Genomic DNA, 27879 nt, shown 5'->3' with positions numbered 1-27879 from the left:
CGGGAGTTTCAAAGCGTTATAGGAAAAAGGCCGCCGTGGCCGCTCTCAGGTTCCTCTCTGATCATCTCTGATATCGACTACTGACTCTACTGAGTACCGTGGACCGTGTGGACCACCCGGTGACGGTGTGACACACCGGGCAATGCGATCACCCTGGAGCGAACTGTTATCCGAACATAATATTAAATTGATTACTTTCACTAAGTATTCTGCGTGGAAAATGTACGTAGGTGGTACGTATCGTTATTTGAGAGGCTGTCGCGATAAGTATCAGTTAATTCGGGCTTTTACATATTCGACGAAACGCAATACGCTAGAGGATTCAACTGGCCTTCAATGCATTCAATCTCAGTCTCTTGATCCCAGAGTCACGGCACTGCGAGAGAAATTGATATACTGCGACTATTTGGATTATCAGAAAGTAAAAGTAAATTACATGAAGCGTTTCTTGTTGAAAAAGAAATTTGAGAATAATAAGAAGAAAGCACAAATTGACAAACTCACAAATACACCCGTCTACAGCATCCTCCTTGACACGTTGAGAAATGATAAAGAGAGTAGCGGCCGCCACTTGGAACAAGAACGTACGAATGCGGAAGAAAAAGTAGCGAAACCCGTACATATGCCGTATGCGAGTACAGATTTATACAGTAATGTCGACACACCTTCCAACGAGACGAATAAAAATTATGTTGACGAAAATATAACATTATTGAACGACAAGTATAAAGCTTTGTATGAAAAATATTTAATGGAAAAGAGCGCAGCTTTAGAAAATAGAGAATTTACTCTGCAGAATTATTTAGAGGAAACGGATACCACGGTGTCATACAAGAAAGATTTTTCATCAAACATTCCATCCAATTGGATGGTCGATGTCGAGCAGTATGATGATGCTTCGCAAGAAGATACTTGGCTTAACAATTATGGAACTCCAGATCCAAACTCTAATATTAGTTCCGTTCCATGCGGCGGATGTGGTGCTTTGTTACACTGTAAGGATCAAGCGCTACCAGGTTACTTACCCTCAGAGTTATTTTTAAAGAGGAGCGAGCGAGAATTGCAAATTATGATTTGTCAAAGATGCCACTTTATGCAGTATTACAACACCACGTTAGAGGTGAAGGTATCTGCGGATGAATATCCAGAACTTTTAAAAGTAATCAAAACGAAGAAATGCGCCGTTATTCTGATGGTTGATCTTACAGATTTTCCATGTAGCATATGGCCTGAAATAAATAGCGTACTTCATCCTTATACACCAGTATTCGTTGTGGGGAATAAGATAGATTTGCTGCCCCAAGATTCCAAACATTTCTTCACTCACATTAAAGAATGCCTGTTAAAGTCTGTAGCAACAGGAACAGGAATCAAGAAGGAGAATATTAAACATGTAGCACTCGTATCTGCAAAAACTGGCTATGGTATTGAAGAACTTATAAATAAATTACACAAAATCTGGAAATATAAAGGTAAGGATTTGAAATTGATCATCTTTGAAGGTGGCACGTTGATCACACGCATGCACGCACATACAAATATACATATTTTCTATTTATAATTATATTATAATTGTAACATAGGAGACGTTTATGTAATTGGATGTACAAACGTTGGTAAGTCTTCTCTGTTCAACGCTCTTCTGCAGTCTGATTATTGCAAGGTACAGGCTGTGGATCTCGTACAACGTGCAACTATTTCACCTTGGCCAGGCACAACATTGAACTTGCTGAAATTTCCTATTTTAAATCCTCTCCGATGGCGACTTTACTTGAGAACGTTGCGATTGCAAAAGGAACAACAGTATAAGCATGCCGAAGAGAAATTTCGAATCGATCAGTTTAAAGCAACACATAATTTAAAATACGCCACATTGCAAAGTATGTATTGTGCTTGAATGTAATACTACATGCAATCAGGTATAATCGATTGAAAATTTTTATATTGTTACAATATATACACAATATAAGTAAACGTTATACTTGAAATTTAGGTCACATTGGCAGAACATTTCAATCAAAATTTGGAACTAAAGTAGATGATCCGTTTGCGGAAGAAAAATATAAAAAACGTACGCAACAATTCGGTCTTGACGAGACTAGAGAAGAGTATAAACACAGCCGCTGGTGTTATGATACTCCCGGTACCATTCAACCGGATCAGGTGTTAGATTTGTTGACGACGCAGGAACTTTTGTCGGTTTTACCGAAGAAAATAATTTCGCCTAGAACTTTCGTTCTACATGTTAATCAAACAATATTTTTGGGTGGAATAGGTAGATTGGATTATATAGAGGGCAATCATTTTATTAGGTACGTGTACTTGTAACTGTATTTGATAGTAATGATTGATGTATAATAAATTAAAAGATATCAAAGGATTAAAGTGATTTGCACGAAAATTATTTTTATTTAGGTGTACAATATTTTCAAGTAGTGAATTGCCGGTAACATTAACTCGTACCGAAGATGCGGATAGTGTATACAACGAGTTACTCGAAACGGAAGCGTTTGTCGTACCTGAAAACAATCCGGACCGATTGAAACATTGGCCGGCTTTGGAATCAAAGGAGATGGAAGTTACTGGTGTCGGAAAGAATGAATCCATCGGCGACATTGTTTTATCCAGTGCGGGTAATTTTTCTTTACAGCAAAGAAATTACGTTTGCACGTAAGTCGCTTTTCAATCTCGTAACCTTATAATTACCATATAATTATTACAGGATGGATCGCGATCACTGCCAAAGAAGCTGACCGTGTTTTATTGAGAGCTTGGAGTCCACAAGGTCGCGGTTTATACTTGAGAATACCAGCGCTTTTGAAGAAATCTGTCGTTCTACGTGGCAATCGAATCGCTGAGGTACCGACGTACAAAAGCGGACGCCAAGCATATAAACAGTAAACTTTTTATATACATATATTGTACATATTTCAATGCATTCTCTCATATTATACATATATTTCCCAGTGTGTGTGTGTACACACACACACACACACACGATATATAATTTCATTTCATTTTTATTTCGTAACATAATTTGACAAAAGAGAGACAATATACACACTACACGTTTGTATCAACTACAATACACGATAACTTTTCAAAGCATGTGATAACAAGTGAACAAGTTCTCTTAATATTTGTATACAATTTACATGTCGGTTAATACTTAATAACAATTAAAAATCTTTGGTTTTTTTTATTAAATAAGATTATTTTCTTTAATATCACGGATATGTAGAAAATATTTAGTAATCTACTTGAAAATTTCACAAATACAAAGATATAAAAATCGTGTTAGAAGGATCTGAATGATGACAATAATATATAAGATTTTTCACATCAGCCATCGATTTCTTGCGCACGCATTTTCGCTTGTTTATACATTCTTTTGTAAAATTTTTCTAGATTCTTGTAAAATCCATGACCCGGAGAGAGATCTCGAATGTGTTCGCATCTCGGATCACACTCCACAACACTAAAATAATATTTTCAAAATTTACACACGATACGTTACAGGTAATACGATAATTTTACTCAACGCCACTTACTTGTCCGTCATTCCAGTAGCATAGCACTTTTCTTTAGTTTTCTGAATCTTTTTCATTTTTGATTGCAATCTGTAAAGGCATATAACGATCGTAATATATAAAAAATGTTGGAGAAATCTATCCGTTTTCAAACAACTCACAATGGCATTGTCGCTTCTTCTCGCGTGTCGAATGCGTCGTTTTTACAAATACAATCACATTCTCTATTGAGACAATCAGACAAATTTCTGCAATATCTTTGCTTAGTGTCAACATATTTTTTGACTATATCAATATCGTCGTGGCATTTGGGAAAATAACAGTTATACTTGAAACAAACTGGACAATTATCAGTAACATGGATATTATCATTGCTATACCGTATCACGGTGGGTTCGGCTAACTTTGTCGACAAACTTGGTCGACAAGCGCATAAGGAATTTCTCCTTATCGAATGATAACATTGATCGATTTGCGATCCAGTCTGTGTACTTGTGGTATACGAGGGACATTGATGAGAATCGTTCGATCTCTGACGGTAGCTATCCACACGTGAAATATATTTATTTCAACATTACTAACACGTAATATAATAATAATAATAATACTACTTACGGTCGACAGCTTTGAGATCTCGGTTTATTCTTAGCGTGGCACACTCTTCGTTGCCTTATAATACCTTTAATCGGCTTTCTCCTTTGTCCACACGTTGGTTGCTAAAATAAAGGATATAGAAGACCGCGATGTTACAAATTGGTGATTCTCTCAAGCAAATTAATACACAAAAGGAGAAAAAGAAGAAATTTTAACGAAACGAGACATTTGCGTATCTTACAATTTACATTCGTCAAGTACCTTAGAGTTAATCATTTTTGGATTGATGACATAACATTTGCTCATATTCATATCGTAGATATTTAAAATTTCCTCCACAACCGTTTTGGTGGAAATTTCGATTTTGGGTGCTATGATACCCTAAACGACAATGAGACGGAAAGAAAGTTTAAAAAAGTAAAAAAGCTTTATCCTAAATTAAACAAACGAATGGAAACGAAATGGATGCATACGGGAAAGCATTTAGTTGGTTCCATTAAAAGGTCTATATCCACCCCTGCTAATAATCCTTTGAAACATGGCGCGGGATAGAGTAAATCTGCCAAGTTGGTTTGAAATGTCGCCAAAGTGATGCCTCGGCTAGTTGGGGTTGCCCACTGTATTAATTCCGCGTATAAAAATTCTTGCTCCAAAGTGCTTTGCAGCTCCGTCAGGGAGATTATGCGAGCAAAGATTTTATCAAAGGTAAATTTGTCGTGAAACAAGAGCGGGAAAATCGGACTTGTTCCGTGGGATTCCGCACGAGAGTCAAGAGCGTTGATTCGCAGAGTCACTTTGCCATTGGGGCATAACCAAACGCCAGGACACGTTACCTAGAATCGCAAGTCGCGTCGGGAAAAAAGGATATAAAAAAAAATATATATGAGAATATGACTCGTGATACGTACCGCGTGTACATCTAGATGTACTTTAACGCGAAAAGCTCTGCCTGCCATCTCGTCCAAGCGTCTAGTCTAATGACAGTTTTGTTAAGCGCATGGTTAACGACATATCTCGCTGTCGTCACTTTGATACGTCCGAATGTGGAAAGTGCGAATTTTCAATTTGTACATAACACGTTCAGCTTAAATATCATTTGCGTCCAGATCTCGTCTTTTGGACTTGCTCGGCTGAGAAACTGCGTACACCCGACACCCCTATATCCTTTAAAGACTTGTACTCGTGCCATCTTGTCTCGAAAGTTGCGAAAAAGAGAGTTGCCAGTTGCCACGGAACTTGTTGCCAGGGGGAACAACGAAACACAACATCACCCGAATCAATGTATCGAATTTTCTCAAGCTCATCTGACTTTAGCGACTTTAGCGACTTTGATGTTATCTCACTTTTTTTTTAATGGTGCTTTTATGAAGCTTGGAAGAAAATCTTTCTTCAATTACAAACTTTTATTCTATAATCTATCGAAAACATCACAATTCACCGATTCATCATTCTCTTAAATATTTATGTTCTAAACGGCACGCCAAGAAATCTTTTCTCTGGTAGATTCGCTTTCTGCAGTTTTCGACGTATGAGTTCACTCGCGATAAAATCCGATTGTTTCCTAGAGAAGCGTAATCTTGGATCCTCCGTGACAGGTACTAGCGGTTCGGTGAACCAACCGTATCTATGGAAACTCATTCATTAGTTTGACGTTTCATTTTTCATTTACGTTTGACGTTTACACTCGTTTGTCGACTCACTCCATATTTACTGCCGGCGGCCTAAACGAATAAATATCTTTGGGTATCATCTCCATCTTTCGTTTAATCAAGTTGATGTCGTCCTCTCTAACGTCAAATGGAGAGAAAACATCGTGTTTCGCATATAATTTGCCAGTTAATGGTTTTGTACGAATAGTAGGCACAAATGTTTCTCGTACATTTATCAATTTCTTCTCCTTTCCATATCTTTCTGTATAAAAGCGTAGTTTTATAGGATTTATCAGCAAGTTGGTCGCCATAAATTTGTTTAGATTAAATTGATTCAATTTTCTAGTTGTTGTCGCAAATAACGCGAGAATTGGATTAATTTATTATTCGCAACGAAGAGCGGAAAAGTTGACTGTCTACGGAATCAATTTCAAGGTCTCTATTGCGAACGGTGCGAATATTCACGTTGTTAAATAACACGAGTGTGCGAGCATTTATGAAAAGTAGAAAGAGTCATAATTTAAAGACCAAGAATTTCAAGAGTATCGATATTTATTTTAAAATATGTATATCAATAGAAAACACATACGTAACAAGCGGAAGACCATGAGGCTGATCACTCTCATAAGTTTTTAGGCCTCTAAAATCGTTGTTTCTTTTTTCAATCGTTTCACGAACTTTGATTAAAATCGGCAACTGTTTTCACAAGTACATACATAACATAAGTAAACTTTCGTATTTCTTCCTTTATGTCTTCCCGTTATCTTCCTTGTTCCTCTTTCCGTAACAATCCCCCGCCATGGGAGGCCGTCCCCCCCCCCGCCCCCTTGCTCTCTGTTTCTTCTCCTCATTATTTTATATCTTTCTTTTACATGTGAAAAGATTATAGAAGAATTACGAAAATTTGACTGTATAAAGCGATACTTGTCTAAGGAACTTGAACGCATCGTTCGCGCTTTCTCTTTTACACTAGTCTTTGGCCTATTTCGTTACGTCACGCCGCTTCGAGCGACTCGACTTAATTAATTGTTAATTGATGTGACGCTATAGATAATCTTCTTGCTGCCAGTCAATAATATATTCGATAGTTTACTCTTAAAGTATTCACGTATTTACAAATTGTTTTTATCCTCGCGATGAAGATAATTATGACAATTACTGATAAAAACTGATAAAAATTGATTCGATAGACTTTTCCAATAAAAAAAATCCCTCCAATAAAAAGATTTCACGCAGCTTAAATTTGTCAAGTTAATACTTTGGACCATAAATGGCCAATAAATGGCAAGATTTTTTTATCGCTGCGAAAGCTACAATAAGAACAGCTGCCAATTATTATATTTATATTTCTATAAATATCGAAGACACAAAGTGCTGTCTTAGCCTATATTTAATCATAGAGAAGATATCGGTTAACAATTACATCCTCTCTGTGACAATAGAGAGAAAAAACTTAAATTTGTACGATGAAAAAATAATCGATATTTTCTTTCACATTTCTTTTCTCATTTTTGATGTAATATGAAAAAGAAAGGAAAATAAATATAAAATTTCTGGGCACTTTTGTATTAAACGTAAATTCTTCGCGGGCTTCTTAGAAAATTAGATCACAAAAAGGGATTTTAAAACAGCTTCTTGTAAAAAAGCAATTTTGAAACTTGAGCGTGTGTTTTAACACGACGATGCATATTTGACCATTTAATAATATTCATCGTGCCATTTTTAATGCCATCGCAACTATTTCACCGCTGTGACGAAGAAGCGCGAGACACTTTGTTGCAAACTTGTATTATAAAATCGTATTGTAAAATGCGTTCGGTATATTATCAAATATTTTACAAAATTACTTTTCGTCTGAATAAAGTCAATTCCGTTCGGTAACAGATAGGATATTCGATAGGATATTCGCAGCTGTCGAGGACGCATCCCCCGTCCCATTTCACCGAAGCGTTGCATTGTGTTTCTATAAAAAGAGAAATTATTTATGCAAACACAACTATACAGTGCAGTACTAGATTTAGATCTTAAAGACAAAGAATTAAAAAAATAAATTGAAAGCGAGACCGTCGATATAATTTTTTTTTCTTTTTCTTTCTTTACGTTATACCTTTTTCGTTCATCCTGACAGCTTACAGTCCTCTTCGATAATCTCCGCATCCGCAGTGTAGCCCATTGGTTTATCGACGTTAAACTGTTGCGAATTCAAATTACCATTGTGATTACATTCGTTTTCGCATCTGTTTAAATAGATATCCAACAAAGGCGATCGGCAGGTATCGCGTGGCGACAGACAGTCGGGATTGCTCGGTGAGAGAATCTCCTCGTAATACTCTACGCTCTTGGGTTCTAGGCCACCAACGGTAGAACCATACTTTTTCGGCAAAGTGGTCGACGTGTTCCTACCATAGTAAGAAGAGTAGTCCGCCATGCCGTCGCTCAGAAACGATCTTGACATAGGACTCTTGTACGAGACTCCGGCGAGATCGTTGGGCGTCGCTGTGATAACGTCTGCGCTGTGATATTTGGCGCGAGAAGCGACAAGATCCAACGTCGGGGACCTCGCGTATCTTAGAGAATCGTGGACGGAAGACGACGAGCCACCACTACCGTAATGATCGAATAAGGTTCTCGCTTCCGTCTGATGACCGTACGACGATACATTTAGCGCGTCGCTGTATCTCTCTCGGTCAATCGGTGATTTTCTCGAAGAGGACGCCTCGTCGTTGCCGCACAAAATATAACTTTTCTCCTTCGTCCTACGAAATATTGTAAATCGCAACGGTTGGTAGGGCAATTATTAATTACGAATTGAAAACATAGCTCGATTCGTTTTTCCTATTTTATTCGTTTAGTTGCATCGTTGTTAAAAATCGGGAAGAGAAAATAAATATCGTGCAAAGAGGGAATTTACCTTGTCCTAGGAACTCCGTAATTGTACAATCTGTCGCGCTCCCTTTCTCTACAACTGTTGAAACTGAACCTTCTAGGCAGAGTCACGCTGCTCACTCCTGGTGGCGGCGCCGTCAAGGATGGTCTCTTTCGGTCGTTGAATCTCGAATAGAAACTGCGTCTTCGTATTCGGTCAATGACCGATTCCGAGCTCTGCGTGTCGCATGCGCCACGCATGAATAGAGAGTACGACGGTGACGTCGGCGAATGCAAATCGCCGCGATTGTGATTCAGATCAGCCGAGCAGATCGACCAGGAATCGAAACTCTCGGGCTCCTCGGGCGAAAACATCTCGCTGACATCTCGACGATCATCCAGTGACGTCCTCGTCGTAACGTCGTTGATTTCCGACATTCCTGATACGGAAGGAGTCACCTTGATGACCGTCTCTCTCGATTTCTGATTTTCAACTTGTGATCCTGCGATCTCTCGCGCCCGACGAGGCTCCTCCTCCTCCTCGTCGTCGTTGTCGTCGTCGTCGTCTGGTGAGTCGCGAGGTTGCGACGAGGCCAGCGACTGATCGATACTAGTTCGCTGACTGGAGCGATCGTCGCAACATGATTCCACGTGATTCTCCATCGTGATGATTCTGGGACATTCGGTGACCTCTCGCTGCTTCATCAGCTCGGCAACGTCCTTCGCTCGCAACGGTTTATCGATAATTATCTTGTTGCCGGTAATGTTGGCACGATGCGTCATCTTGGACAGTCGATCCATCAGTTTGCCCGAGTCGTCATCCATCGTTCTAGGATTCTCTTTGGGTGACTCGCCAGATCCGCCGGGCGAGTCTTTTTTGGGAGTCGCGTGTCTAACCGCGTGCTGCGGTATCTTTGACAGATCGAGTTTCAGATTTGCCCTATTTGGTCGATGTTCCGATGACGACGATGACGATAAGGACGACGGTTGTTGCTTCGAGAGCTGGCAGATTACCTGACTATTGAAGCTCGGGTCGAGCCGAGCTACGACGGGGTTCGACGATGGGGGATGATGGTCCGTGGACAAAGCGCTTTCGCCAGCGCTCGAAGCAACAACTTGCCCGTGACAACTCGGATCCAGCAAGTTCCAAGGTAAAGAATTAGCCTGCGAGATGTCGGTAGACGATACATTTACATCGAATTTATCCGATGCAGCATGAATCAGGCTTTCCTTAATGCCTCCCTCACTTTGAATCATCCGACTCGTATTTATATTTTCCGTGGCACGTTCGGCATACTTTGGCAGTTGCTCCGCCTGTTTTGCACAGGCCATTTTCGCGGCAGTCCGATGATCGACATTGTTTCCTTCGATCGAGCCTTGCGCCGTGACACTCGGCTCTTTCTTCGTCGTCGTGGATTTCTTCTTCGTTAGCGGCTTTTTCAACGATTTTCCCTTCTCGTCGGATTTGTCTTCGAGATTGTCAGACGATTTCTTCACGACTTTCCTGACGACGCGTACTATTCTCTTCTTCTTAGAGCCATCGTTGTCGAGCGCATGCTCTTTATCCGCATCCTCTTTCGACTTGACCAGCTTCTTCGTCGACGATGGGAAATCGCCTCTGTCGATCTTCGTGACGTCTGCGTTCTTACTTACTAGAGAATTTGCGTACCTTTTGCTCTTAATCAGTTTCTTATTTTCATTACCGACAATGGACTCTGCGTTCTTATCGTTATCCGGTTGGTCTGGCGATTTTTTCGCCGAATCCACTTTCTCTAGCTTGGCGATTTTATCGGCGAATAACGACGCCGAAGAATCCGAGGAATTCGGCGCGGCTCTTTCCGGAGGCACCTTTTTAACTTCCCTCGATTGCTTTTCCACGAGAGCAATCGGTTTCCTTTCCTTTTCCTTCGATTTCTCCTTGGGTGGCGATTTTTTGCACTCGACCACCACCTTCTCCGTTAGTCTTTTCGATTTATTGTCGGTTCTGGCATATTTCGTTGGTATTTTGCTCGCCGCGGTAACGTCTTCCTCCAAAGTCAATTCGATCGACTTTGCACACTTTGGCGGGCTCCTCTTCAATTTACTCATGATCGCGTTCTGCGTCCGGCCGCTGCCGCTGCCGCCGCCGCCGCCGCCACCGCTGTTCGCGTTCGCGTTCCGCTTTGTCGTGTCAGTGTTAGTTTTGAATAGGCCCAATACCGACGACACCCGTCCCTTGGACGGTACATTCTTTGCGGTACAGTCTTTCTTGTTCGAACGTTCATCCCGGCGCGAGAGGTCCTCCACGCTCAACGTCCTCTTCACCTCGAGCAAGCTCGATTCCACGTACGGACGCTCCGCGACTCCGGGTGGCGCGGAGCACTCGCGCAGTCCGCGTTCTTTTCCGACGAGATCGCCCGATATCGACGAGATCGAGCTGCCGTTCATCGTCGGTTTCGTCGCAGCTGTTGTCGCCTCGTCGTCATGCGAGCGCAATCTCTCTAGTTTCTTTTCCAACGAATGCAGAAAGCCACTCTTCGAGCCTTGTTCGATCTTTCTTCTCTCTTTGTCCTCGAAGGAGGAAGAGGAGGGTGAGGGGGGGGAGGAGGAGGAGGAGGAAGAGGAGACGGGGGAGAAAGAGGAGCAGGCTGCGACGGTATTGCCCAGTTTATCCTTCTGCAGGGCGTTTATCTCATTTTTCTGTTCCTTGCAGATCTTTTCGTTCTCCTCCTTGCGCTCCTTGTTCTCATTTTTTCGCCTTATAAATCGTGACTTTCGGCGCTCATTCTCCGCCGCTCTCTGCGCTTCCTTCTCTTTCACATACTGGCTCTCCTCTCGCGGTGTGTCGAAAAAGTCCGGTCGCAAGAAGCGCGAGATGCGATGCTGTTTCGGTTTTTCACTCTTATCGCCGTTCCTCGATTCGACCTCCTTACCGCTGACGCTGGCGCCGCTACCTCTAAACAGTTTGCTCAGGATCGATCTTTCCTCGACCTGTGCTCCAGCCGATGCGTCGGATGAACTGACCAACGACTTTCCGCGTTCCACGCTTACGCTCGACTCTCTGGTCAACGAACCCGAACGTAATCTGAGACTTGGGATACAACTACGTCTCTTGGACGTGGCAGAGTTGCCCGACGACAATGGATCGGAAGTAGTGGTCATCAGGGTCTCCTTGTCGCATTTCTCTATATCCTTGTAATTGCAACTGAGATTCGGATTGAATTGTTGCAAGTTCTTCAATTTCGATTCCTTGATTAAATTCTCTGCCGCCAGCAATCGGTTCTCGAAACTCTTGCAGGAGATGTCAGATTTGCAAATCGACTTGTTATAGTCACCAAGATTCGACGTGGGAGAGGATTCCGTGAGCGGGACCTCGCAGCAGGCTGATCTGGCTGACCCGCTCAAAGTAGTGGTGGCGATGGTGGTGGTGGTGGTGGTGGTGGCGACGGTATCGTCCATCATTGAATTAGCGTTCGAGTTACACACGGATATCGATGTGCAGCCTTCCGATATGGAGCTGTTCTCCGCGACGTTATCGATATCATCCTCCTTGCAGGTGTCGTCGCCGGGCTCTTCCTGGATCTTGTCCGTTCTGTAACTGTGAAAGCTATCTCGTCTCGCGTTACCAACGACGTTCGATCTAATCGATTCCTTCAATTTGCGGCCGAGCGTCATTATATGCTTTGGTAGAGGTGGCAGTAGCTTTTCATCGCAGTCCTCGTCATCGTCGAACAGACTGATGCTTCTTCGCGGTGAATGCCGTTTCAATCTATCGTACTGGCAGGGCTCTAGCAAGCTGTTGGTCCTCCTGATACCTCGATCGAGCGATCTGCCTCTGTACTCGCTTCGATCGGAAGTCGAATATCGTTTCGCGATTTCGTTCGTGCCTATCGGACTCTGTACCAAATCCCTCGTTGGCGACCGATAGTACCTGTTGCTGTTGTCGCGTGCCGAGGATGGCGAGCGTGGTATAGATTGTCGGGTTTGCTCGATAAATTGCCTGCTCAATCTGCGTGCCAAACTGGGAGTGAAATTCTGCTCCAGAGATTCTTGCGCCTCCTTCCTCATTTGCGTAGCTCTTTCCGCTTCCACGTCTTCTTCGTGCGCTTCTTCTACTTTATCTGAAAGCAATCGAAACAAAATCTATCCACATTCCGCATGGGTAGGTATCCGCATAAGTGTCTGCATACGTGATTGGACAGCGATTGGATGTTGTTCTTGTTGCTATTGTTGTGTTTGTAGGATGTATGCATAAAAATACTCGTAATATCATTATTTTCACTCCTTTATTACTACATACATAAATCTCTTTTATAAAATTTGTCGAAAAATGTAATAATAAATAAGAAAAGACATCCCCCTCTCTCCCTCATTCGCTCTCTCTCTCTCTCTCTCTCTCTCTCTCTCTCTCTCTCTCTCTCTCTCACACACACACACACACACACACACACACACACACACACAAATTTTGTTAAATTTCTATGGATGTCTTCTTAAACGATTCTGTATGGCTATACGTGGTACAACTGTATTTATATACGTCGATGTATATTTTCAAGTCATGGAAGCTCTAAATATACGCTCTATAGGATATTAATAATTCGAATAATGAAAGATTTCAGAATAGTTTTCAGAAAATCATATACGAATGATAGTTTGAAAATATTCATCAACGAAATTAGCAGTAGCATGTATACATACCGTTTCTTTTAATATGTAGATATTAATATAGAAAAGTATAAGCGTATACTCATTTAACAGACCATGCAACTAAAAGGCTCATTTTGTATATCCACAGAGAAACAATAATAAACTTCAAGTAACAAATAACAATGCAATTGGTAATATTAAAATTACGTCTTGTAAAATAAATATACATGTACATGTGCATATCACTTAATATATTTCTAAATCACAGTATGTTAAATGAGTAGACTCGGGACAACAAATAGTGCACATAGTAGGATATAATATTAATACGATACACACACACACACACACACACACACACACACACACACACGCGCGCGCGCGCACGCACAGACACACACACACACACACACACACACACACACACACACACACACACATATATATGTATTGCATCAAAGCATGCGAAGACAATGTAAAGTAATAAAAACGCTGTTATTTAAACTCTTAAAAACACAACAAATATCAGCCATGTCAGACAAGGGTTAGTTTTCGCTTGCAAATATACAATCATTTTCACTTTTTTTTCTTTTCTTCAAATAACAGTGTCACATAGATAATTCTCTTTTGTATAACAAAGTTATCCTCAAGTTTTTAGAACATGGCAACAAGTAACTTATCTAGTACGATTTTCGCGAGTACGCGGGTTCGGTATGACTTATTCCAATGTTGCACAATGTCGCATCACGTTTATAGCTGTCACTCGCTAACATCGGAGCTGCTTTCAAATACGATCGGTGCGCTTAAAACTATAGGTATACGCAGTTCACTTGCCATCGTCTCGATACATGTATATACCTTAAATATATACAATGCCATATATTTTCACCATATTTTTTATTTTTATATTATTTTTTTCTTCAAATATATTTACATATACCTATATATGTTCGAGAATAAATCATACCAAAGGTATGAAAGGTTGATAATAAATCATACCATACCCGAGGTTCACAGAGACTCGCGAACAAGATGTTTGGTCTCATTCAAAACGCACATGACAAAAAGTGTTAAAAGTGTATATTGTTTTCCAACTTTGTACGTTCCACAAGTAAAAGTACAAGTAAAATCATTATTATACGAATGTCTTTCCATCGTGACGAAAATTGTATCGTTTTGCCGGACACGGACACATCGCTGCTATCAGAAACTCTATGTGGTAACGTAAGTAGATTGACCAAATACGCTTTCGAGAAACACACGTTGGCGAGTGCGCGCGTTATACCAAGCGGCGAAAGATTCTTTTTTTTTTCTCCTTTTATATTGCCACAAGTATAATATAAGACTACGTGCGACTTTACTGGCATCACATTCACTTTGAATTAGGCATACAAGATATTACTACCTAACTTGCTTTGTCTACTGGGGATTACCGTCAGCCCGCCTACGTAGAGTCACTCGCACGGTCGCTGCAACAACCGTCAATAAAACCGTCAATCAACGTATCACAAAACGACGTCACTTGTAGATTTTTCTACAGCATTTTATAGATTTTCGATAATAATTGTTTGCTAACTTGATGGCTAAATCTCAAGAGCTTAACGTACATGTCGTATCAAACAGGGTCTCCTTTGGCAATGGTTTGCCAATGTAATTTATGCCAATTATTTATAAGTAAAGTGTTATTTTTCTTTTACTCGTATATCGTCGTCGTTATCATTATTCCTTCAATTGCATACTTTTACTTTTTGTATTTTTGTTACATTTTAGAAACATGATAGAGATTAGTAAGACGGTAAAAGCAAACTTTGATATAATTTTTTATTATTGATTGAATTTTCTCACAAGTGAATAAAACGAGTCGTTTTATAGAAGTCCCTGTCGTTAAGTCAATCGAGTCGAAAAATCCTTAAGCTTTTACTGCAATTTTGATATGGAGAAGATTGCACGAAAATGCTAACAAACAATTATTTTAATTACTGATTGAAGAGTCGACGATAGACGTAAATTAATGCATCAAATTGATTTAAACATGGATTTCTGTCTTGGATAGTGGAACTGAGACTCTCTTGTACATTGTATTATATATGGATATGTATGCAGTCATGCTCCAAAATTTTATGTACACTAGGTGATTGAAAAAGAAAAAAAAACTGCTACTACGATGTTACGAGATAATGAAAATCAACAGCAGCAGTGCATTGCAACAACTATGGCATATTACAAGGTTCTATGTCAGGCAAAGTGAGCTTGCTATGTACATACTCTATGTTTCTGTCGTTCGTTTACTTGTGGGGACAGATCCTATTTGTTATTTTATTAGCTATTTTAATATTCAAACATATATTGTATGTGTATTTCATATTAAAAATTCATTTCATATTCATTTGCAAACACCGCGCATTACAGACCCTGCAGCGCTTTTATAGATTTAATAATTGAAAAATTGACAAAAAACTCGAGTTAAAAAAATTAAATAAATAAAATCACTAGATACGAGTAGATAGGTTGTCCCGAAGGATGATTGGGTCGTGCACGCATGCTTTTGAGAATGCAGGATCTAAAAATAGTTGTGTTAAAAAAAAAAAAAAGATTGTTACCCCTCAGTTGTATATTTTTAAGACAGAGTTATAGAGAATTTTTTTAATTAAATATCAGTAAAGTCCAAAAAGTTAAATTTCAAATTTAGAACAAAATACGGAATTTAGATTGCGTTTTACGTTGAAACGAAAGATATGACGAGAGAGAAAAAAATTTGGAACATCATCTTTAACATATTCGGAAGATAAATGATTCGTGTTCGTCTATTTCGTATCTATTTTGTTTCTTTTTCCTTGGATTCGACATTTATTCTCTCGAGTACTGACTCTCTAGTATTATTGTACTACGAATGATCGGTTGTAAATTATACTCAAGTGTCTATATGAAATTAAATATTATTTAATATTATATCAATTCATACAATAATTTTTTTGCTCAACACAAATCAAATATTCAAATATATAAAATTTATAAAATTGCAAATAATGAAACAAGATCTGTTCCAAGTCAATATACCCATCTGTGCCAAACATGAACCATATAATTAATTCATGGGGTGTTAGTAATCAAAGTTGCAAAACATCAGGCAAGAAATCAAAAAATTAACATATTGGAAAGAGAAATAAGAAGAAAAAAAAAAGACAGAAACAATAAGGGTAAAAGTAAACAAAAAGATGTGCTCTGTCTATCAACGACTCGACAACAGCTAGATACTAGGAGATGCATACTGAATACCATCCAGCATTTTCTCACAAGGCTAATAAGTTTAATCGGTAATTGATAAAATAGCATGATGACCACAGTGATTTAACAGAAGCTTTCATCATTCATTTTATATAAATATATATCTTTAGGTAACGCTATACATGATCGCTGCTAAATTATCAATCGTTGATATATCAAGTCTACTTGGATATATCGAAACGAAAAGTAAATTAATTAAATGAAAGATTAAAAAAAAAAAATATTCAAAGTTCTTCTGTAAGAATGTAGGTCAACATTTTACTTTTACGACATTAAATATTCCTATGTACATGCAATGGACAATACCTCGACAATAATAATTCTTACATTATTTAAATGTTGAGGAAATCTTTATCATTTTAAACATTTTGACTTTTGTTACATGTGCTTATAATTTTATTCTACGACCTCGCGTATAAGGTACCCCACGTTAAATTGTAAAATGATTATACTCTCTTACCTCTTGGCAAAGTGTTGTTTCCAATTTCAAAGACATTTTCTCTGGAAGGAGTGCTGCGCGATCCAGGACTATTTGGAGTTGCGGGATTGGAAGTACTGGCGGAGTCTCTCTTGGAAAATATATCCGCATCGCGATTCAGAGAATGTTTAAATTGCGATTCCGAGATCCGCCTATACGCACAAGAAAACGACAAAATATCACGTAGATGTACGACGAGTTATCTTTATCGCAGATTTACGCTCATTACAAAACGTGTTGAGAAAGGATGAAATAGCGAGAGAAAGAAAGATGTATACTTGTACATTCAGTGGAAAATGTTGCGTGATACGAGCGAGAGTGCAACATGTTGGAATCTACGAAGGCGAAAGTGTCAATACTGCGGCAAGGTGGTGTGCTGGTATTGGCAAGAAGCAAGGGTGTCAGCCTATGCGATTTGACAGCAGGTATTTCGGGCTATTTATTTTCACAACGTACACGCGTACACTACTCTCATCCGATGTGGTAGTATACGGTTGGTTAAGCCAAAGTGAGTGAAATTAGGTTGACACAAACATGTAGGTATGTACACGTATAAATATGCCATCTAATTTTTAACCTGTTTGTAGCGTGTGTCCAATTGCAATTGCAATTTCTGTATTTTGTTTGATTTTAAATTGGGGCGATTCCTACTACTTGTATCTCAGCTAGCAGCCGCGTACACTCTAAGTTCTCTATTACAATTTCTTTCTGTACAATTGGACTCACGTAGTCATGGTCCGTGTTTCGACATAGCTCTCGTAGCTTGCACAGACAAGCATAAAACCATCATCTTTCATTACCATTGTGAAAGTTAAAAATTCTTAAATATATATAACAAGTTATATTATTTAAGTTGATTGTTGTTAATGGCAGTTAATGACAGTAAATTTTTATCGAGATTTCAGCATTAATCTAATTTTATTTTCTAATATGCCTGCGATATATTAATTTCAATTGTGGAAACAAGATCAAAATATTTGTCATTCACGAATAATAATTTCAAGTTGCATAATTACCTGGACAATGGTTTGTTAAGACCCCAAAACGCCTGCGACGATTGGGAGCCGAGTCTGCCGAACAATCTACCGCTTGGGAAACCGCCAGATCGATTATCGTCAACGTTGAGTCGTTGCGTCAAACTTCGCACTCTGGACAGCAACGTAGAGAACAAATTTTCCGCGGTCAATAGCTCGAAACCGTCGTCATCGTCGTCCTCGCCAGACGACAAGCTGTCGGCATGCTCGGATGGTTGCCTGGACGGTCGCGAACTCCTCAATCGATGCATATGTCTTTGCAACAAATCTTCCCTGTCTCGACAGAAGAAACAATTTATTTCAACTTTTAGTCTGAATCTCTGAATTTTTAATATTTCTCGTCAGCTGATCTAGCTTGTCTAGCGACAAATTTTTTTATTTCGTAATATCGAAACCTCAAAATCATATTTGATCAAGATGATTCATTTCAGATGATCGACGAGACACGGTGGGATCTCTCGATAGTTGAACTTGATGGTGTCTCGCCACCAAGTAAACGCACAGCGTGAAACCGTCTCGCAGTGGCGTAGCCAGGGGGGGGGGCTGTGGGGCTCAAAATTCTTAATAGTTTCCATAATTTCGTAGTTTAATTTTAATATTTTGAAAAATACGATTTTTTTAAACGTTTAAATTATTGCCAAAAGTTCAGCACACCTGTTTTTTATAAGAAAAAATTTGAGCGTTTCTATAATGACAAAATAAATCCGCAAAAAATAGAAACACGATGAACGGTTAACACGCAAGGCAAGGGTTTCATCGTTAGCTCTGGTCGCGCAAAGTGTGAGTAATATTTTACCGTACAGATGTGCCTAATTAATATTAATTATAATGATAACTATAAGTAACCAATTAAAGCTACAGCCTCCCTCCCCCCCCCCGAAACTTTTCACTAGCTACGCCACTGCCGTCTCGTATATCGTTACACGAGCCGGTGACTCTTCCGAGCACCCGAAAGTACACGACACACTCACCCATGCAACGGAGAAAAGGGAGATTCATCTTCGCTAGCATCCGATAAAAGAGAGCTCATTCTTCTTGGTCTACCGAATCGGGATCTCGACGGATTCGTACTTGTTAAAGTGCCAGTCTTATTCTCCGGCTCCAAACTACCCGATCTAGGAGTAACATAACCGCCACCCTCTACCGCGATAGGAATTATGTATTCTCTAGGACTTTTCCTGATCGGCTCCGGTCCTACAGTTGAACCGAGAGCACTGTCCGTGTCTGAATCAGCGGTCGACTGGCGAGACAGTGAACCTGATCTTTGAGACATTGACTTCTGAGATATTGGCGGTTTAGGCGGTGGTGTAGATGAATGTTGTGTATGCTCGAGTTCTGCTTCTACCTATATTTTTAATGACGATTTTTCAGATACAAAAATTAATTCTCGTTTCAAATCTTAAATTAGAAAAATATATGTAGATTTATATAAATATATAAATATATACATACATACATACGTACATACGTACATACGTATGTACATACATACATACATACACACACATGCATAAACATGTCCTCCATACCTGGATAGGTATAATTCTTTCTCTGGGCGGTACATCTTTAGGTCTGCTTTCCGGTTCTAAGCTTGAACTTCTGTTTGCATGGGGCACCGCCGCGGCAACCGGAAATGCCACCTCTGATCTCTGCGTGCGCAATTTCTGTGGTTGGAAAGCGTCAATCTTGGCTTCCACCTCAGACTTGAACGCCACAATTTCTGGCGATTTGACCCCGGACAAAGTAATTTCAGCTTTGCTTGTTTTTCGTCTAGGCAACGTTGCACTCTTTAACGTTATTTCCATTTTACTAGATATCTTGGGTTCTTCCAATTGTAAATTTTCCATACCAGTTGTATCAGACGTACTAGTAATCTATTAAATAAACAAAAAAAAAACCAAGATAAGAAAGATGCGAGTGAACATGTAGATTATTAACGGAATATATCGTAATAACAGCAGTTTTAGTTTCGCACTTACAGTTGCTTCCGGTACCGCTGATTTAATATCAAGGCCAAATTTCGTCTCGATCGGTGTAGAGACTGACAACGTGGCCGTTCGCACGTCATTCGGCGCTACCTGTATCTTCAGTCCGAGTTTCTTAGAGTCCGTGCTATGCGGTGGCGATAACGGCGGTGAGCCATTCAACTTCTTCTGCATTGGAGGCTTACCGATCGCGCCACTAATAATATCGATAGCGCGTTTCTTTGCTTCATCTCGCTTATCCAATTTATCTTCAGTGGCCACCGTCGTCTCTCGATTCTCCATTGTCTGCTTCTGTTCATCTTTCTCGCTTTTCTTGTTGGATGGAACAGCGATGATAATTTTAGACGCACTGGCTTTCGTAGGAGGCGGCGTGGTTACGGACGAGAGACTAGCCTTTCGTTCGAAGGCTCGTTTCGCGCCTCCCACATTAACACCGGGAATAAATATCTTTTTGGGTTTCTCGTTCTCCGCGGTAGACGGCAGCTGATTGAACTTTTCAGCCGTCTCAAATATTTTGGAACGTCGTCTTTCGACAGGTTTAGTAGTTGGAGCAACGTTCGCCACCTCGTTCGATAGTTCAGAGTCTAAGGAGAGCGCCTTTTCTTTCAGCTTTTTGAAATCATTCTCCATTGATTCAAATTGTTGCACGTCTCGCGACACGGACGTTTTATTTCCGACACTCGCTTTCACGTTGCTTACATTTGGCACTTTTGATTCCAGATCGCCCGATTTTTTATCAAATACCATCTCATTCGCTACTTGCTTAGGCGTGTTTTCCGACGCGACCAGCGTCGTCTTCTCAACCATGTCTCCATACGAATTATCGTTACGAGATTTGATACACTTTTGTCGCGACTCGTCTCGATCGTCGCTAGTCTTTTGATTAATTTCACATATTTGCTGAACGCTCTCGGTAGACATTGGCTCGCGTGACTGTTGACATTCGCTTATCAACGGAGTCTCGCTCTTCTCTTTACTTGGCGATCTCTCCCTTAATTCTTCAATCAGCTCTAGACAAGCTGCCGTATCTTCAATTTTATCAAAATCAACAGTCTTACTCATAGGAACAGTTACAATGGCTGCTGGTTCCACTTCCATCGCTTCTTCCGATATAGAATTTGGAATTGGAGCCGAATGATGTCTAGAACAACGATACCTGGTTAGGGTTAGATTAGATTACGTTTCTCTTTATATTAAATCTTGATAACAACAATGCTAATTAAATATGGAAAATAATTGTAAGATAAATATGTACAATCTACCTTGATGAAGATCTATATGCTCTAGGCTCTCTCTCGTCTGACTTTTCTTTCCTTCTGGATCTCTCTTTCCTCTTCACGCCCACTGCGGCCGTCTCATCCATCGATGGTGTCGTCTCGAGTTTTCTTTTAGCGTCTCCGGCCGCGGAAGACCTCGGCTCCTCTTCGAACAACTCCCTTATTCGTCTGTCGGAGCTATTCCGATCGAGCTCCATTAAGCTACCAACCGAATGGCATCTGGTAGGCACCAACGTTTCGGAAGACATGCTATTAGCGACATCTCCGCCTGCCTGCTGCTGCTGATCGTCTCCCACTAGTAATTTCTCGGCGCTGGCCGACTGTGGCACTAGAGAGAGCAACAGATCCAGACGAACTGGAGTCTGAGCCGCCAAATCCTCGGCGATATCGAGACAATTCTGCTCGTAACCTTCGTTCACCCACCAGTGAGTGCAAATTCTCTCGACGTCGGCACGTCTGCCGGGACACACCGTGAGCATCTCCTTTATAAGCGGCGAAGCGGCTAAAGCGGAAAAAGATTCGATTGAATCGAATTGAATCGAACTGTTGCCATTTACTTGATAAATTTTGCAAGTTAAAAATTCGTTTCGGTCTTTAAACAAGATTATTCGATCTACGCTAATTTAATATCAATACAAATTGACAAAAACTTGTTGTCGTACGTTGTTGTTCATACGTGCATTTTAGTGGGTTTATCTCATCTTTTTTACAGCTAGCGTGCGCGAGTTGCGCGCCGCGCGAATGCGCCGCATATGAGTGTTATACTCACGGGATGGCTTTTTGGGCTCGAAATAATCGGATTGTGAGATCTGTTTGACTAGTCGTTTAAAGTTAGACCCATCGAAGGGCATAGCACCATAGACCAACGTATATAGTAGAACACCTAGACTCCAGCAATCCACTTCCGGTCCGTGATAAGGAGTTCCTTTCACTATTTCCGGACTCGCGTACAATGGACTGCCGCAAAACGTGTTTAACAATCGCTGTTCGTCGAACACGTTCGAGAGACCAAAATCGGCTATCTTGGCATTTCCAACTTGATCCAACAAAATGTTCTCGAGCTTCAGGTCTCTGTGACAGATTTTGTGTTTATGGCAATAGAAAACAGCGGTAGCTATCTGCCGGAATATTCTGCGGGCCTCTTGTTCACTCAAAACTTTGCGTTCGCTTAGATAATCGTATAGTTCTCCCCCGGCTGCGTACTCCATCACCAGCACCATCTTTTCTCTGTTTTCGAATACTGCAAAAGTGTAACAAGATTAATTGTATTAAATAATACAAGGACATCAATATCGTGCAAGTCTTGGATCGCAACCAATCGAATTTCGATCCTACCTACACCTGTATCTAATATCAATCAAAAATTCTCTCGCCTATCGACTCATCAACCATCACTCGGACAGAGCATTAGGATAAAGTAATCGAGATTAAGATCAACTGGCTTATGAACAGCACAAGTCACTTTTATCCACAAGTTATATATATATATATATATATATATATATATTTTTTTTTTTTCCATGTCACAAACGTTACCTTCGTAAATGTGAATAATATTTGGATGTTGAACACTCGACATAATCTGTATCTCTCTTCGTATTCTGATTAGATCAGCCTCCGTTTTTATTTTGCACTTTTTAATCGTTTTTATCGCCACTTCTTGACCAGTCTCCTTGTTTATTCCTAATTGCACCTTGCCATAGGTACCCTGTCCTAATTTCTTTATAATGTCGAACCTGTGAGACATTTCGAGAGAAGAATAGATTAGACGCCTCGCATCGATCTATTCGAATATATTGGCTGTGAAATTTATACATTTGTAATTGTGATTTAATTGTGAATTAATCGCTACTTGGTAATTAAACTTTCAAAAGTTATTCCAATATTTTATATCTGGTCTTTTATTGCTTTCATTTCTTTATAGCTATATATTTGAAAGCAGAAGAGTAGACGCGCGACTTATCAACTAGAATCAATTTACACAAACCTTTGCTTCAGCTTTCGCTTGTGATTATGAAGACGGACGCCACCCGTGCTCTCCATACCCCCCATTATATTATGTATACTTGCTTCTCCAACAACCATCTTGTTTGCGTTTATCTGGAAAGAACACACATCGTAGATTCAAATGTTTTTCCAATACAATTAATATTTCATTTTAATTTCACTACGGTTTCTTGATAACGACATTTATCCTATCATTCTCTCCACAATTTTCTCTTTCTTTTCAATTTCTTTCTTTTTTTTGTTTTTTTAGTAACTTCCTGTCTCTTTCAGGCGAAACTCTCAGCGCGAACGATTCTACTCTCGTAAATTTGAGGAGGACAGTGGCGGCGAAGGGTAGTTATAACCATCCGAGTCTTACATTAAGAAATGAAGAAAGCGAAAGCGAAGAGATGAGCAGGAAGATAGATGGATGGATAAACAGATAGATAGATAGATAGATAGATAGATAGATAGATAGATAGATAGATAGATAGATAGATAGATAGATAGATAGATAGATAGATAGATAGATAGATAGATAGATATATAGATATATATATATATATATAGAGAGAGAGAGAGAGAGAGAGAGAGAGAGAGAGAGAGAGAGGGGGGGGGGGACAGAATGTAGTCAGTTTATTTCGGGCATCGAGACGCCAGTGTATGTGCCGATCCGTCGTCGGTGGGCTTCTTCTCTGCACTATCTCCTTACCTCTCTCTACCAGAGAAAGACTCCTTATCGTTAATTTCGTAAATTTTTCAGAAAAAAACTTGAAAATTTTTAATGAGCTTTTTTAATCTAGTATATCTCGACTAAGCACGATAATTATCAATTTTTCAAACATTTTTTTAATCAATCATTTTTATACATGAATGGTAGAAATTATATGCTGATGCAATAAATACATTTGATTGAATACATTGGAGGAAAGTTGATAAAAAAATAATTATACACATTAGGAATAAAAGAAAAGGTGTGAGTTATGAGATGAAGGTGAAATGAAGGAATTCCGAAGAGAGAGAGAGAGAGAGAGAGAGAGAGAGAGAGAGAGAGAGAACAAGCGTACGATTTGAATCGGAGGCATCTCGTCGCGTGCGCTAAGGTCCGCGCTTGAAAGGTGATTTTATCGAGTTCCGCCCTCGAGAGTCTCGTCGCTCGGCTATTAATGCATCGCGCTCAAGTTCAGGCGCCACAAGCGTAACTCGCTTATCCCGAGGACCGTGAATGGAACCGAGAAAGCGTTCACCTCGAGATTAGCGTGTAAGTTTCGATGGACCGTACTCGTGACACGTGATGATCATACGCGACGTGAATAGCATCGATGTCGTTTAAAAAAGATTGACAATGAAAATGGGCACGAAGTCGCCGTTTCACTCTCGCTCGACGGTCGCTGCCGCTGCCGCTGCCGCTGCCGCTGCCGTTGCCGGCTGCGTCACGGTATTTTTAGCGAGCCGTAGCGTAGACCCGCGCCGCCGTCGTTCCGGTCGCCAAGGACCGAACTAACGATTAACGACTCTCGTTTTTCGATCTACGGGCCAGGAAATCCAGTTCTTGACGCTGTCTAGAAACTGTTGGTACTGGGACCCGTCGAGTCTACGAGTCTACGAGTCCACGAGTCGAAAGTCCATTGGCCAGTAAAGAAGAAAACTTTCGTCTCTCGCAAATTTCATTCTCTCGTTCAAGTTGATTCGATTTGTTGAATAAAATGTAGAATAATTACTTTTCGTACAAGCGTATCTACTCATCGCGTTATCCACTCTTAATCGCGTACTTGTATGTTTCACGTTTCTTATTATTTCTTACATCTTGGCCTCAATTATAGGCCTGAATTGGCGTGAAATTGTGACCCACGCGCGATATAGCTATTCTTTCCAATAGAATCGATATTATAGATTATGATAACACGATCAATCGCGTTATACGTTTCCTCTTCCTTGATAACGCTAGCGTGCAAGGAGGTAAGAACCATCTCACTGCGATTGTGGCTTGTGTGTGTGTGTGTGTGATTTACTAATTATTTTATTATCACATCACTCTCGACGCGTCGCGTCGCGTCAATCCACAGTGCACACCACTGCGGAATCGCAAAGGTGAGGTCAGCCTCGACAGCCCAGCGCTATTTTGACGATACCTCCTCCTCTTCCTCTTCCTCTTCCTCTTCTTCTTCTTCTTCCTCGATAGCTACGATTCCGTAGCGAAGGAGTTACAGTTGCCTTAGCAGAATGATTAATTTGTAATTTCAAGACAACTAGGGATTAAATGCGGTTTGTATCACGTAACATCAATTACTAAATCAAGCGGCTCTTTAGACTCGAGAAGTATTGTGCGACGTTATTAAAGATATATCGTACATTTTATATTTATATTGTGTATCATCTCATATTTAATTCAATGTGTATGCGTTTATACACGCTCAGGTTTATCTTCAAATCAACTCTTTTAATTCCTACCTCGTCTATTGCAACGTTTTCATCAATTTCTTTCTTCGTGTATCTTTTTTTATTGTTGCTTCTAAACCGATGCATTCAATAAAGCTATTATTTATTATTAAGACTTGGGACACTAAAACATTATGTCCCGCTTTGAAATTATAGGCTATTCTGTTGAGGTTCATTCAAATGAAATGTATGCGAAATGCATGCGTACGTCCGTTCGGTACAAAGTCGAAAATAGCGACCCGATACTTGGAGAGAATCCTTGCTGCCATAATAAGCCATTTATGGAGCATTGCAATTTTCTTGTGCGATTACATATGCACTTGTATACTCGTTAGGTGCGTTGTCTCTCAATGGTGAGAACACGCGCTCCTTTCATCATTGGGCAATCGAATGACGCGGGCCGCCCACAATAGCGAGAGATTTTATACAGACAGTTTTACTGGATATTATCTATAATCTTCTTTTAAATAATTAATATTCTCAATGGGATGTATATATAATTAAAACACTCTGAGATTATTAAAAAAATATCAAATAATACTTTCAATATGGTCAATGGTGATACTTTTTACAAAAACGTTATCATCTTTAGATTTCCTTCCGTGCTTTTCAAATATAAAATATATTCTTTTGATATCTTTACTCTTTCCTTTTTCCTTTCTCGACATTGCTCGATTATCTAAATGTACGATATACTTAACGTTGTGCTCTTTATGCATTAAAAATGTCATAAAATTTTATGTACTTTTAAGTTATACAAATACAAATAAAACTTAATGCATCTATTATTGAAAAGTATATACATGAAATTTAGTACAAGTTTTTCGACAACATAAACTTTTTTTAACGTACCTGCTTGAGATTTGTTTTTGTTGCATTACATTAAATTTTAATGCGTATTTATAACAGTGTGCAGTTTTCAAGTTATTTCGATTAGACTCTGTACTTTCTATCCATTTCGAGCAATTTTATCAATGTTTAAATTATTATATGTTTGAAATGTCAGTCGAGTATACCGATTGACTTTGAAATACCTAGAAAATGGAATATTAAAGATTAGTGACGATTAAGTACTGTAAAATACGTGACGCACAACGTTTCACACAAAATTGTTGTAGAAACGTCGCTATCGCTTAAGGTACTAATTACAGTGTTCTTTTTAAATTAACTTTCTTACCTCCCAATATCTCATAATTTTTCCAACTGTCCTTCGTATTCACCTTTTATTTCCTTTTTCTCTTTCGATATTTTCTAATTATTCTTGGATAGTGACATTTGCGTCAGCACGTTTATCACAATTTTCTAGCCTCTCTCCGTAGCGTTAACGTTCCGTCGTTTCATTTTTTCAATATTTTTTTCTCTCTCTCTCTCTCTCTCTTCTCTCCTCTCCCTGATCGCTACGTGTAATAAATTGGTCGCGGATGTCGGTCGCCCACGACAGAAAGCTTTGAATGGGAATCGCCGATCACTGAGCAAGACGCATACGTACATACATACATACATAAAAAAACGCACGCACGCACGCACACATACTAACACACATACACTTGCTAGTCGGCCGCGGATTGCGGTGGACTAGCTAAAAATAGCGGGAATTCGTACCTTACGGCGTGAACTCCGGAGTGCGGATTATTCTCTCTTTTCCTTCCCCGTTGCATGCGACTGTCCGTCCTTTCGCGGTTCTTGAATAAGTATCGTCCACCAGCGACAGTACTGTAATTTTTCATGCACACACACTTTGTGAAACAAGTTCTCGTCACTTGCCGGTCACACGATAAGGTTCTTCGAACGATGACGAGATGCATGACGCGTTTCCATTTTATTTTGCCAAGCACTTTTTCAGAAACGTTGAGGCCGAGGACGTGGACGTGAACGTGGACGTGAACGTGGACGTGGACGAAGAGGATGACGACAACGACGATACAGCGCACGGCTCGAACGCTGCCATCTCGTCTTTATTTACTAATTTTGGATATGAACGCTGGTGAATGTCAGGGAGAACGAGCGATAACGAGGGACGAACGTGTTGTTCTGGAATATTCGGTATTCATCGATTATCGCAACGATTGCAGCGCCACAGGAACGAGGACGAAGAGAGTGGTACTAACGACGAAATTTGGTTTTAAAA

General features: G+C 40.0%; 4 protein-coding genes across 11 annotated transcripts; 1 reads left to right on the top strand and 3 right to left on the bottom strand.

Moving 5' to 3' along the window:
• Positions 1 to 26: 26 nt before the first annotated feature.
• Positions 27 to 27879, top strand: LOC105192820 (nitric oxide-associated protein 1). 4 transcript variants are annotated; one of them, XM_039457940.1, is made up of 7 exons: positions 38 to 233; positions 367 to 1472; positions 1584 to 1880; positions 1994 to 2312; positions 2416 to 2633; positions 2723 to 2897; positions 27595 to 27879. In XM_039457940.1, the coding sequence occupies exons 2-7, from the start codon at positions 437 to 439 to the stop codon at positions 27737 to 27739; spliced, it is 2190 nt and encodes a 729-aa protein (XP_039313874.1). In that variant the 5' UTR covers positions 38 to 233; positions 367 to 436; the 3' UTR covers positions 27740 to 27879. The 4 variants fall into 4 exon arrangements, with proteins under 4 accessions (XP_039313872.1, XP_039313873.1, XP_011155376.2 ...); XM_039457938.1 differs by having other exon boundaries at positions 27 to 1472; XM_039457939.1 differs by lacking the exon at positions 27595 to 27879 and adding an exon at positions 23604 to 23794 and having other exon boundaries at positions 27 to 1472.
• LOC105192821 (spermatogenesis-associated protein 6) lies at positions 2381 to 5516 on the bottom strand. The gene is made up of 7 exons (XM_011157076.3): positions 5033 to 5516; positions 4598 to 4957; positions 4386 to 4505; positions 4146 to 4246; positions 3692 to 4072; positions 3552 to 3620; positions 2381 to 3478 (listed from the first exon to the last, which is right to left on the bottom strand). Exons 1-7 carry the CDS (start codon positions 5078 to 5080, stop codon positions 3343 to 3345), a joined length of 1215 nt encoding a protein of 404 aa, XP_011155378.1. The 5' UTR covers positions 5081 to 5516; the 3' UTR covers positions 2381 to 3342.
• LOC105192822 lies at positions 5459 to 6159 on the bottom strand. The gene is made up of 2 exons (XM_011157077.3): positions 5825 to 6159; positions 5459 to 5748 (listed from the first exon to the last, which is right to left on the bottom strand). The coding sequence occupies exons 1-2, from the start codon at positions 6082 to 6084 to the stop codon at positions 5586 to 5588; spliced, it is 423 nt and encodes a 140-aa protein (XP_011155379.1). The 5' UTR covers positions 6085 to 6159; the 3' UTR covers positions 5459 to 5585.
• LOC105192825 lies at positions 6308 to 27744 on the bottom strand. 5 transcript variants are annotated; one of them, XM_039457933.1, is made up of 16 exons: positions 27354 to 27744; positions 26929 to 27196; positions 26604 to 26785; positions 23314 to 23426; positions 22863 to 23062; positions 22096 to 22566; positions 21312 to 21828; positions 20044 to 21205; positions 19594 to 19938; positions 19036 to 19409; positions 18047 to 18337; positions 17757 to 17792; positions 17013 to 17182; positions 8685 to 12738; positions 7881 to 8529; positions 6640 to 7736 (listed from the first exon to the last, which is right to left on the bottom strand). In XM_039457933.1, exons 4-15 carry the CDS (start codon positions 23409 to 23411, stop codon positions 7890 to 7892), a joined length of 8358 nt encoding a protein of 2785 aa, XP_039313867.1. In that variant the 5' UTR covers positions 23412 to 23426; positions 26604 to 26785; positions 26929 to 27196; positions 27354 to 27744; the 3' UTR covers positions 6640 to 7736; positions 7881 to 7889. The 5 variants fall into 5 exon arrangements, with proteins under 5 accessions (XP_039313868.1, XP_039313867.1, XP_039313866.1 ...); XM_039457934.1 differs by lacking the exons at positions 26604 to 26785; positions 26929 to 27196; positions 27354 to 27744 and adding an exon at positions 24595 to 26597 and having other exon boundaries at positions 6308 to 7736; XM_039457932.1 differs by lacking the exons at positions 26604 to 26785; positions 26929 to 27196 and having other exon boundaries at positions 27354 to 27595.

Source organism: Solenopsis invicta, chromosome 15 (assembly GCF_016802725.1).
Source record: "Solenopsis invicta isolate M01_SB chromosome 15, UNIL_Sinv_3.0, whole genome shotgun sequence".
NCBI classification, from domain to species: domain Eukaryota; kingdom Metazoa; phylum Arthropoda; class Insecta; order Hymenoptera; family Formicidae; genus Solenopsis; species Solenopsis invicta.
This window is presented reverse-complemented; position numbering and strand designations above follow the sequence as displayed.

Coding starts and splice junctions, on each gene's coding strand:
- LOC105192820 (XM_039457938.1), top strand. CDS start 143: ATGCGATCACCCTGGAGCGAACTGTTATCCGAACATAATATTAAATTG. Junction 1,473..1,583: donor CAAAATCTGGAAATATAAAG/GTAAGGATTTGA, acceptor ATTGTAACATAG/GAGACGTTTATGTAATTGGA. Junction 1,881..1,993: donor AAAATACGCCACATTGCAAA/GTATGTATTGTG, acceptor CTTGAAATTTAG/GTCACATTGGCAGAACATTT.
- LOC105192822 (XM_011157077.3), bottom strand. CDS start 6,084: ATGGCGACCAACTTGCTGATAAATCCTATAAAACTACGCTTTTATACA. Junction 5,749..5,824: donor CCGCCGGCAGTAAATATGGA/GTGAGTCGACAA, acceptor GAGTTTCCATAG/ATACGGTTGGTTCACCGAAC.
- LOC105192825 (XM_039457933.1), bottom strand. CDS start 23,411: ATGGTTGTTGGAGAAGCAAGTATACATAATATAATGGGGGGTATGGAG. Junction 22,567..22,862: donor TATTATTCACATTTACGAAG/GTAACGTTTGTG, acceptor ACACTTTTGCAG/TATTCGAAAACAGAGAAAAG. Junction 19,939..20,043: donor CAGCGGTACCGGAAGCAACT/GTAAGTGCGAAA, acceptor TTTATTTAATAG/ATTACTAGTACGTCTGATAC.
- LOC105192821 (XM_011157076.3), bottom strand. CDS start 5,080: ATGGCAGGCAGAGCTTTTCGCGTTAAAGTACATCTAGATGTACACGCG. Junction 4,506..4,597: donor AACCAACTAAATGCTTTCCC/GTATGCATCCAT, acceptor ATTGTCGTTTAG/GGTATCATAGCACCCAAAAT. Junction 3,621..3,691: donor GAAGAAGCGACAATGCCATT/GTGAGTTGTTTG, acceptor ATGCCTTTACAG/ATTGCAATCAAAAATGAAAA.